This window comes from Rhinolophus ferrumequinum, chromosome 20, assembly GCF_004115265.2.
Source record: "Rhinolophus ferrumequinum isolate MPI-CBG mRhiFer1 chromosome 20, mRhiFer1_v1.p, whole genome shotgun sequence".
In the NCBI taxonomy this organism is placed as follows: Eukaryota; Metazoa; Chordata; class Mammalia; order Chiroptera; family Rhinolophidae; genus Rhinolophus; species Rhinolophus ferrumequinum.
Genome location: NC_046303.1, coordinates 28,226,882 through 28,239,394, shown reverse-complemented (window position 1 = coordinate 28,239,394; position 12,513 = coordinate 28,226,882). Strand labels below are relative to the sequence as shown.

Here is a 12,513-nt window from a genome sequence, read left to right as displayed (position 1 = left end):
AGGAACAATATCCACCAAAGTTTTGACAGCTCTTTACCTCTGGGGAGAGAAGTAGAATTGCAAGAGAGCAGGGATTGACGGTAAAGACAGATTCTTACTTTCTGTTTGATAAATCCTATAATGTTTTGATAAGTGTGTATTAATGTAGAATTTCATGATTTAAATGCTTCTTAGAAATAAAGGACACACCCTATCGAGTAAGTAAGAAGTAGCTCTGTCACCAGCTGTGGTCTTTGACAAGCTCTTTTTAAGCTTAAATATCTCCATCAGTAAGCAGAAGAAAACAGCACTGACTTAAAAGTTGTGTGTGTGTGTCTGTGTGTGTTCTAAATGAAAATTAAAACCATATGTAAAACACTAATTACAATGTCTGGAATATAGTGTGCCCTTAACTAGTAGCAGTTAATAGTATGCAACATATATTCAACATAGTGAATCATAAAACTGCCAAAATTATGTTGTAATCATAGAGCAAGGCCATTTTGTTGATTAGTTATTCACTGATGAGAGATATTACTTAAGCATCAGGTTGTTTAAAATTTTTGTTTGGCTTCAAGTATTCATACAGTTGATGAAATAAATACAGCATTTTCAAAGCAATTTGAGATTATTTATATTGAACAATAATAGATCAGCAGTAAGACGTGCAGGTTGGTAGAAATTAGAAGGCATCTTATTGCTCTTTCATAAAAAGAGGTATACATGCATCTGGAGACACCTCTAGTTTGGTGATAACATATGTAAAGGAATGTAATTTTTGTATAAAATCTCATAAGGCCAGAAGCATAACTGAGGTGACAGTGAAGGTGAGGAGTGGTGTATTTTCCAAAGTGGAGTCTTTCAACAATTTTTTAAAAGTGAACAAATCTATGTTATGAGTATAAACCTATAATAAAAAGATATTAGAGAAGTAAATGTGAAAGTGTGGCTCTAAGACATATAAAGGAGTTAGATCAGTGTGGCAACTATTTATGTGCTTATGTTCCCACCACCCAGTAGCAGTCTTTTCTCCCTAGTTCTACACACAGCTCCTGCCCCAGACAGGCTCCCTTCCTGTTAGACCCAAGCTCTGTCTTTATGGTTAAAATAAATGACCCTTCTCTTTACTTCTATTTATCAATGGTCTCAAAATAAACATATACTTTAAAATGCATATACCTCATCTTGTGAAGAATCTCTATTATTCTCAGTATTGCTAAGACAATGAGATAAACACATAATTTGTGGCAAGAGTATCATTGAACCGGTGAGCTAGCTCCTTTCAAATGGGCATTGACCACTTCTGACATGGAAAATTATATTCAGTTAGGAGACACAATATATTTGGTGTTTTCATTGTTCTATTATCGTAAAAATTATTATTGATTGTAGAAAAAGGTGGACAGCGCTTTGCCTTTTAAGAATTGGGTTAATTAGAAGTTGTCAGGTTTTTCTTCTGTAGTCATCTTTATGCCATTGTCCTCACCACTTCTGTTAATCACTCAGACATACTGACACCAAAGGATCTTTAGGTGACATTTAAAAAGCAAGTCTTTTGATTGGTTTGGGAAATCAGTGTAGTGGGTGTTCTGGGCATAAGGCTTTCTTTTGCAATGATGCTGTTTACTCCATAGGGCTCAAAATCTATTTCGATTTTATGTGTATATTTATGTGTTTCAAAAATGAAAGTTCTTAAGATGTAAAGCAATATAGTAGAGTGAGAAAGGGAATGACTCCTGATTGCACCTGGGAGGATATGTATTAAGCTAGTTGCTCTTCCTTCTCATCTTGCATTATCTCTTTGCCACTATCCAAAGAAGCTGTAAGAAGGTAGATTTCTAAAGTCAAAGGGCTTCTTTGTAAGTGTTTGACTATTAGATTTTTGCTTGGAATTTAAATCTTGTCCATGCCCACCTTTCCTCCTCCCTTTTTCCTTTGGTTTCTACAATATTATTTTCCTTAAATTATCCTCTTTTGCCTCCACCTAGCCTGGCTCCTCTTCTGCTTGTCCTCAAAGCATTGACATTTCTTAGAAATCACCAGCCTTCTTCCCTATCACCATGCCCTATCTTCACAGTACCATCTGCTCATACTACAAAACCAACATCACCACCCCTCGTTTCTCCAGACTTTCAGACCCAACTTACAAGCGTTCTTTTAAAGAGCATCGTCAGAATGACTAGCAGGTTCTTCAACCTTCAGCATCCCTATGAGATTTCATTTTATTTTCCAGCTAACTGATTACTTCTGTATTCCTTACAGATGTAGGGACACTCACTAATTAACTTTTTCATGTTCCTTTTTAGCTAATAAATCTTAAAGTTGAGTTAATCCTACCTTTGAAATATCTCTTATATTCATTTTTTCTTTCTCTTTTTCTCTGTCACTGCCTTGGTTCAGGCTCACTTACTTTCTCCAATAAAGTACTGCAATTAGTTATATAACTAGTCATTCTTTCTTCAAGTCTTCTCCTTACCATTCTCCCTTTCAAAGCCCAATCAGTGATTCTAGAGCCAGGATAACTTACTTAAAAACAAAACAGAACAAAATTTATTGATTTTTCCATTACCTATAAGACTAAGTTTAAATGCCTTAGCAGAGTCTTTACAATTTGATCTTTGCCTATCTTATTAAAGTTCTATTGACTTCTTGCAAGTTCTTTGGTGTCTCCTCCCTATCAGTGCTCCCTAAGGCTCAGAAGTACGTAAGGAGCAATTTTTCATTCTTACATTTCATGTGTCCTGCTCAGCTCTGTGCTTTTGCACAGTATGTTCTTTATGCTTAGAAGAACTCCTTTGGCCTAACCTCTGTCTGTTGAACCCCTAAACCTCTTTGATGTCTCAGATCTGAGGATTATTTCTTTTGCTCCATCTTCTCTACCTTTTAACTGTGCCTCCTAGAATGTTGTACATAGTGTTGGTCACACCACACTGTTATTTGCTTAATTGATTCTCTCATTAGACTGTGAACTCCTTGAGGGCAAAGACGATATCTAATTTCTTTTTGTAGTCCTATTATTTAACTCAATATTAGCCGAGTCTTACTGTATAGTTATTGAAACAATAAAACAACATATATTGGGATTATTCATACTGAACCTGTCTGGCAACTTTCCTAAGAACTCTTCCTGGTTTGTTATGATTGATATTCTCTTTTGGACGTTGCCCTGCTCCTCTCCTAATCCAAGTGAAAGGAAAGGGATTAGAGAATAAAAATTCTCAAGACAATGTTAACGATTACAGCTGAAACCTCTTTTGATTTTGTAGCCAAACTGAGATGTTCCAGAGTGTTTTCTTGACTGTCAGGACTACTAGAAGCCTTGCACATCATACCACCGAAGGCAAATAAATCCACTGCATTTGGTAGTTACACAGTTGAATAGCTAAACTTATGCTTGTCCTTTGTTAAGTTTTACTCTCTACGCAACTTGTCATTTTTTTTTCTTTTGGGTTGTCATAGCAGCACTTTCAAAAATATATGTTGTGTGTGTGTGTGTGTGTGCATGTGTGTGCGTGTGCGCGCTTTAGGTTTGGTAGAAAAATATTTTCTTAGAAAATTTTTTTTGCTCTCAAACTACTATAAGTAATTCCTTTACATAAAATAGTACCCAGTGGGATACAGAGAATGATGGTGGTTCTGGAACACTGATGTTGAACACTGACCATATCCCAGGTACTTTCTGTCATAGTACTTTAAATGGAGTATCCTATTTAATTCTTACAACAGCTCTGAAAAGGGGTGGGTATTATTCTCCTATTCTTTAGACGACAGAAACAGAAGCATAAACAAGTTAAGCAACTTGCTCACATCCTATAGCTGTTAAAGATTGCAGTCCGGATTCGGATCCAGAGCTCACGCCCATAATCACTACAGCTATGGAGAGTATAATTTAGACAAAATTTCTATTCTACCTGAACATCAGAGGTTTGTCTTCCTGTCGTGTGGTCTTAGCATCCTTTTAAATCTGTTGGCTCTTTTTCCTTGAAATCATATCTCCCACTTCCACATTTGTTTTTTCTTTCACTCCCCATATGCCACTGGTAAATTGCACTCTAATTCTCTCTCGCTTCCTTCTTTGGGACAATTTCATTACTGCTTCATGAGCCAGTGCACCATGGATGCATCTCATTACAGCCCCTCTCCTCGATCAACTGTGTTGATGCTGAGATACAAGTATCAGGCTGATACCAAATGCTTGCTGGCATTTATTCTTCTTGCCACCCAAAGAATGGGAGACTGTGTAATTCCAAGTAAAAAGGAAAGAATAGGCTATGCATTTACTCTTTAAATTTCTTTTATACTTGCGCATATATATAGAGGCTGTGTTGAAGACAATGCTTATATAATTAGCCAAGTGCAGATTTGGATGTTTGACCAATCAATTAGATTTCATTGAAACAAAGCAAAAAACAAAAAAAGAAAAAAAAAAAAGATGCACACAAAGTAAACTCCAAAACCAAAGATCTGTACTGTTCTTATCAATTAATGTGTGTTTTAAATTTTATATTATAGCTACTCTGTGTTATAGAGAAACAATATATTTTGACATGCACTTCCTTTGGTAAATTTGTAGAAGAAACCTTTGTTGTTTCTATTAGTTTTGTAATTATAATGATATAATATTAACTATGGAAATACAAAGGATTATGCTTTTGCTCTTAGAGTAAAAATTGTCCTAGAGGACTGGCTTTATTATCAGGAAGAGAGGATAGGTGGAAAACTTCACGTTTTTACCCTCAAGAAAATGTATATATTTCTATGCATCACCCCTTCTCCAAAGAATATTTCTCTTTCAGTTTCATCCCTTTAAAACTTACTGTTTAATTCTTGTTAAAAAACAAACTGAATTTAGATAAAGCAACCGTTTTGCTATTATCAGTCACATACTGCTTGAATGTGATCCATTTCTGGAATGATGATTTGGCATGAGGGGAAATGATAAACAGGAAACAGTTTGGGTGCAGGAGAAAAGAGGAGAGGCAAATTCAAGGGTTGTGCAGAAGTGAAAGGGAAGTTTCTCGAACTAAAAGAATGTTGACAGCAAAGACAACCTTCTCGCAATTTCCAAAATTTGCCGCAAGATCAACAGTGGCCCATCTGATAGCCATCTTTGATTCCACATAAGGGGGATTGTTCGTTTTTGTTAGGTCATACATTTAAAAGTTCGAAGAGTGACTGTGTTTGAGGCTGGTTTGTGCTTCCCTTAGGCATGACCCCACCCCCACCATAATCTGTCCATTATTTCTGGGCCTCGTCCCATCCCTAGCATTTGTTTCTCCATTGGCCATGCTTGTCTTTCCTTCATTAACCTCTGTGTACAATGGCCTCTGGATCTTTCTCTGAAGGTATTGCTATTGCTTTAGGCATCACAGCGGATGCAGCGGGACCCAGGCTGGCAGCCTGAAATAGATGATGGAGCTTTTGTGTTAGCCTACCCAATGTTTCAGTCTTGGTTTTTCAGGGTGCAGTCATGGGACATAATCTCATGATAAACCTTATTTTCTCTTAGATGCAATAAATGTATGTGGGGCTAAATTTTCAGGGTTTCTTAAGCTCAGCATTACTGGGAAGACACAAACTTCAACTGATATTTTTTCCCAGGTGGGATTTCTCACTTACATTGCCACAGTTCGTACTGGACAGTGAAGAGACTATTTGCTAGCTCATAGCTGGTAGTGAAGAGCTCATTGATCCTAAGGCATTTTTGAAAAGACAAGATTATCAGATCTAAGGGACTTTGTTCTAGCTTACATTACCAAGGCCCCCTGCATTTATGTCTTTGGAGAAACCCATCCCCTGTAGGTTGTGAATGTTGTCTGTATAATCAAGAGCAAAGCTACTCTCAGGCCAGACCTCCATGAATACCATTTAGTTGGCTTCATTATCTAATTGTCTTCACATATCACCTTGGGTTTCATAATAATAGCTAAATTTAATTGAGCCATTCCTATGTGCCCGCTATTGTGCTGAAGGTTTTACATGTCTTAGGTCACTCAATCCTCGCAGCAACCCTATGAGGTAGGCACTATTATTACTCTCAGTTTATAGGTGCAAGAAACTGAGGCAGAGGGAGGTTAAATGACTTGACCAAGGGCATGAAGCTTGGAAGTGGCAAGGCTGAGTGTAGATCCCAGGGAAACTGGCTGTAAAGGTCATGCTCTTACTGCCTAGGGGCTAGGATAGAGTCCTTCTAGTACAAGTGACTGAGTAAAAGGCTATTGTCAGGCTAGGGTTGTGTGGCTAAGTCTATGGAGAGGTCCCTAGAATGCAGCTCTAATTCCTAATGGGCCTGAATTTAAAAAGCTCTCCAGGAATGACCTCTCATTTTGCGAACAGTTTGGAAGGAGACTAGAGAGTCCAGTGAGGCTGCTAAGTGGTAGGTAGTCAGGCTCATGTTTGAGGCAGGTCTCAGAACTGGTTCTGGAAGGGCCTGGTGATAGAGGTTTAAAGTGAAACTTGGCGTTTTCATGGGCAGGTGGGATTCTTTTCAGCAGCCTTACCCTAGAATAGTCAGTCCACATCTTAGAGGATTTTGCTGTTTTGGCTCGTTTGATTCCTGTGAGCCCTTGACTCTGTTCTCTCCGGTCCTTGAGCCCTCCATATCAGGAACAGAAGTCACTCCTTTAACTTGAGGCCAATGAAGCCATTGTGGATATGTATTTATATCTTTACAAAGGGGCTGCTATTAGGATGATGCTTATATAATTATGAAAGTACAGATTTGGCTGTTTGGTCAATCAGTTCGATTTAGAGTTCCTCTGAATCCCTGGTCTATTGGGGATCTAACTCTTTCCAAGAAGAATAAGACAGGCGTCCCAGGTGAATAATTTCTGAATAACTCTCACAGTCCAACCTGAAGTGATTTCCCTGTCATTGACCACATGTTTTATCCCTCTCTATATTGACAATTATCTGTAAGACATTTTATTCAAATGTATTCATGTCCCTTTTCCTAGACCACATTTTAATCCCTTAAGATAAAAATCACATCTTATGCAAATTGTTACTTACAATATTTGATAATAAACATATTATTTTGTTTTGACCAGTTAAAATATACTAGAGTCTCTTTGCAAAACTAAATTCTAACAGGATTATGGTATGGACTCCCAAAATCTTTAGGATATCAGTCAATATATTTTAGAGAATTATACTGTTTTAAAACTTATTATTTTGAAGTAGAAAAATAAAGTAATTAATTGTAAAATTTTATTTTAAAAGTGTGTGTATTTTGGTGCTAAGAAAAAAATGACTTTAGTTTGATTTATGTTTGCTTTATTCATGTTAGGTTGACTTTCACTCATCAAAGTCAATATTTTTATGTAGTCTTTTGTTCGTGTTTAGTAGTTTTTTTCTTGTCCACCTACACCTCTTCCCTTCCATTATAATGTAAAAATAGAAGTGACAAATGGTATTTTGTTACATATTAATAAATATTGTCCAGATGCTGAAAGTACTTCAAGAAGAGTGTCATCATTTCATTTCAAGCCTATTTGAAAGAGCTTGGATCTGTGTGTTAGGTGTTTTCAGGTACAGAGATGTAAATGCCATTTTTCTGTTCCATTTTTAGGTCACATGCGCCAATTTAACAAATGGTGGAAAGTCAGAACTTCTAAAATCAGGAAGCAACAAATCCACACTAAAGCACATATGGACAGAAAGCAGCAAAGACTTGTCTATCAGCCGACTCCTGTCACAGACTTTTCGTGGCAAAGAAAACGATACAGATTTAGACCTGCGATATGACACCCCAGAACCTTATTCTGAGCAAGACCTCTGGGACTGGCTGAGGAACTCCACAGACCTTCAAGAGCCTCGGCCCAGGGCCAAGAGAAGGCCCATTGTTAAGACGGGCAAGTTTAAGAAAATGTTCGGATGGGGTGATTTTCATTCCAACATCAAAACAGTGAAGCTAAACCTGTTGATCACTGGCAAAATTGTAGATCATGGCAATGGGACATTTAGTGTTTATTTCAGGCATAATTCCACTGGTCAAGGGAATGTATCTGTCAGCTTGGTGCCCCCTACGAAAATCGTGGAATTCGACTTGGCACAACAAACCGTGATTGATGCCAAAGATTCCAAGTCCTTTAACTGTCGCATTGAATATGAAAAGGTTGACAAGGCTACCAAGAACACACTCTGCAACTATGACCCTTCAAAAACCTGTTACCAGGAGCAGACCCAAAGTCACGTGTCCTGGCTCTGCTCCAAGCCCTTTAAGGTGATCTGTATTTACATTTCCTTTTATAGTACAGATTATAAACTAGTACAGAAAGTGTGCCCCGACTACAACTACCACAGTGACACACCTTACTTCCCCTCTGGATGAGGATGAACACGGGGGTGAGACTGAAGCCTGAGGAATTAAAGGTCATGTGACAGGGCTGTTACCTCAAAGAAGAAGGTCACATCTGTTGCCTGGAATGTGTCTACACTGCTGCTCTCGTCAACTGGCTGCACATATGCTAGTGGAAAACAATTTGATGTAATTCCTGCCCAGTCAGCTTCATCTCTCAGTATAGTTGTAAATCATCACAGATTTTAAAGCCACACTTGAAGACATGCTCTCACATATAGATGCACACGAACCCACACTCATACACATTTCTGCCTGCATCTGTCATGATTCCTGTTGAGAGGGCTTTCATTGTCTGATTCATAACGGTTCAGGATAAACTATCATGAAGCAAAAGGATTAACTAGACAGTGAATGGTTTCTAACCCTTGCTGTTGTAAAATCTCTTTTAAAGTCTTGAGTACATGCTAATCAATAATCCCCCCTCATGCATTCCTACTGCTTGGAGTAGCTGTACTGGTAAATACTACTGTAGGAGTATATGCTTGTTAAAATGGAAAAAACTATGTCTTTAGAGCTCAGTATTCTTTATTTTATGAACACGACGAAGTGTAGTAACTTTTTTCCAGCATACAATAGGCACATTCAAGGTGATACAAGATGGCTCTTTTTTTCTGTGGAGGGAGCCTGTTCTCAGTAAAGATGAGCAAACATTTGGAATTTACATGTGGGCAGATATTGGATTACAGCTTTCATCACCAACCATTGGACTTCCGCAATGTTGAGACCAGCTAAAGCTGCTTAAAACAAGTTCTGATCATTATATAAGAAGGGAAATGCCTGACAGACACCGTGTAAGTTATAAGTGTCTGTCTTATCTTTACTACACATATTGTAACAAATTCAATATCCTAGTCTTCATTTGTATGAATGGTTTGTATTGTACATAGTTCAACCAAGTGTTATTTGAGCTGCTTATTAATATTAACTTGTACTTGTCTCTCTGCTTGTTATTGGTTAAAAAAGAAAAAAAAAGGATATGAGGAACCATTTTATCAATGTAGCTGTGAACTCCATTAAAAAGACAAACTTAATGTACAAAGCATTTATTCAGCTCAAGTATTGTTGAAAACTATACATATACAACATTACAGTCTGTCTGTATTTAGATATTTTATTTCTGGACAAAATGAAATGTACATAAAAATAAAATGCTTAAAGTTGAGTTTCACTATGTACTTGTGTAAGATGGTGATTTAAATGGTTCTGACAAGAAGAATGTGTTGGAATATAGTCCTGGTTTTGCATCTCATATTTCTAAATTTGTACAGAACTGTCTAAATTACTATGAGTTGCCCAGACAAAACAATTTAGGAGTTTCAATCACAAGTCTAGGAAACAGTTGTGGCATACAGCATTGCACACATTTTTGGTTTATTGTCACGCTAGTTATTCAAGAATACCAAAATCAATGAACATAAGGAGATAATTGAGGTGTCCTAAATTAATTATACCTTGTTGGTTTTTTCCTGTAAAAAGTCTTTATTTAGCAGAGGATGGAGAGGAAGGTAATTTTTTTTCTTTAAAAACAAGTCAATGCGTCTGAAGATTGTGGCTGACTTTCCTGATTCTACCATAGTGACTCAGCTCAACTAAAAAAAAAAAAATTACAATAATGGTAGATGGCTTCAGTGATCAATTTATATATACCACATGGGATCAACTTCTCTAGATAGCATTGTTGACGGACACTAAGCTTTCTTTTTAAAAATAATTACTGTACACAATCCCAGTAAAATAAACAGGAGAAGAAATATGTAAGGTAACACATTTTTCAAGTTATGAATTGGGGGTTGGAATATGAAGAGTTTCAAAGGTCAACTAAAGAAAGCAAATAAAGGCTACCCCATTCTCATCTTCCCTTCATACTGCATAGGGATAAGTATGTTTTCATACAGACAATATAATAGAAGTACTGCAGGGAACACAAAACCACAGAGTTCTAAAGTGAGAACTCAATAACTGATTTGACTAAAGAGAGCCTCCAATAGCAAATCAAAGACACATCATTCCAGGTAAACGTCCATTGCTCAAAATACTCCAATATAAGTAAACAACCATTTATATCAATGTATTAATTAATTTGCCATGGGATTTAGCAGCTAATGTTGGAACAGACTCTCTCTGGCACAACACAAAATAAAAGCTTCATGAGTTCCAGCTGCTGGACATATTTTCCATAGATAAATCTTGTTATTCTGGGGTTTGTTTGTCAAAGACATCACTTAAGAGTTAGTTTTCTCTTAGCCAAAAGGGGAATAAGTGAGGAGGAGGAAAACAATCTTTTTAGGCTAATTTAATTAGTGGACCATGAATTTCATTATGTGGTCTAATCTGTCATTTTGTTATCCAAATTTCAAGATGAGGTGAAAATGTGCTTCAGTCTCCACTTGCTGGTCCTGCTCTCTAATCTCCTCATGACATGTTGGTTTTAAATGTTTATAAACAGAGAACATAGCTAACTAAATAACATTCAAATTATTTTTCTATAGTTTTCCTTTAGAAGAAAAACAAAATAAACAGGAAACAGGAAACTTCCAACAAAGTTTTCAATTTTTAAAAATCTACACATTTAGGACTTTTTTCTGGGCCTGTACATACTTATCCTAAACTCCTACATCATCAACATCTCCATCTGTAATATAGCAAAGTCAGGATGATAAAGAGCTTTGATTAAAAGAAAATTTATTTTTATCCAGTAAACTCTTCCTGTTTTAGACAAGGAAGTGGGTGAAGGAAGATGATGAATATGAAGGTCCAAAGATTCAGATTAAAAATTTTTATTAGACCAACTTGTTGCTTCAACAAACTAGTTAAGTTTTAATCATGATGGAAAAATTATTTGCTATTTTGAAGAAATAAACTTAAACTGCACTAAAGAAATCATCTCCTCTAGAATCTCAAATATTATTTCACACCTTTGCTAAGATAAAGAAAAAAAACTTCAAGGTGGAAATAGATAGCATCTGACGCCAACATGGGTTTGTCATCACCTATTGTTTTCAGAAACATTATAGTAAAATTGAAATTATGAGAAATGATTATTGCAGTTTATTGCTTCAAGGAAGAAAACTTATGCATTATTGGTTTGTCTATTTATGATTAAAAAATGAATTGTCATGGTATGGTTTCAATTTGGCATTTTGGGGGTCCATGGCTCTTGTGAGAATTTCTCTGCATGAGTAGGAGGGTATAACTGTTACAGTTCAGTACTAAAGTTCTGGAAGTTACTATTCTGCAAGTAATTGAGATACTTGTTATATTTAAAACTGTGGACTGGGAATCTTCAGGTTCCTACATTTCAGCAATAAACTGTAAGCCATATTTTTGCACAGAATAGATTAAAAAAGAAATCATGAGAAGCCTGAGAAAGTGTTCGTTTTTTACCTTTTCCCCACTGCTTTACATGTAAGAAGCAAGGTAACCAATATAAACAGCTCTTTGTAAAAGCAATTTGCCTCTGTCTCCACCATCAACTTTGAATACCAAGTAATGGCTTGAAGCAAATTCCTGTGTTTGCAAGTTCTTGTGAAGCAAAATGACTGTGTTTATCCTTTGAAAGACTTGAGTGATATACCTTTTTCAGACATTTGTTTGTATTTATTCAATTACCAATCTATTTCATATTTATCTTTTCATTTTATTTAAATAAAATGCATATCAGTTAATTAATTCAAAAAGTAAAAAGTAAAAAAACCCATTAATTTACATAAAAGTGATTACTATTTACCTAGTTTGTAAGTGACAAAAATTGAGTATCTTACCAGCCAGAATTGATCCTGAAAACTGCTAGGTTAAGCTTTTCTCAGGAGTCCCATGCATATCAAAGAATGATTTCAGGGTTTGGGGGCATAAGGAAACAATCTTTCTTAATGAAAAATAGTGGTGTAGCATTGAATTTTACATCGAATTCTATCAGAAATACAAGTAACAAATTTACAATTATTTCTTTTTTACTAGGATGGCAAAGAACATAAATCTCACGAGAGAGTTTTAGTTTCAATTTGTTTGAACAAAAGTACTAGAGAAACAGCCTAAAATTAGGAGACTGCTATTGCCAAAGAAGTGGCCAAGTGTTCCACGTCTGATCAAAAGTGCTTAAATATTTACAATTCTGCATTTGTAGGAAGATGTCTTTTATCATTGATGGATTGGAGGATGACTTTAAATATCCC

At 36.3% G+C, this 12,513-nt stretch overlaps 1 protein-coding gene across 1 annotated transcript in view; it reads left to right on the top strand.

Moving 5' to 3' along the window:
* NXPH1 (neurexophilin 1) overlaps positions 1-9,506 on the top strand; it is a 280,304-nt gene extending 270,798 nt beyond the window's left edge. The window contains exon 3 of the mRNA XM_033087973.1: positions 7,550-9,506. Coding sequence (XP_032943864.1) covers positions 7,550-8,311 — 762 coding nt within the window. The 3' untranslated portion in view covers positions 8,312-9,506. The remainder of the gene's footprint in view (positions 1-7,549) is intronic.
* The last annotated feature ends 3,007 nt before the right edge of the window (positions 9,507-12,513 follow it).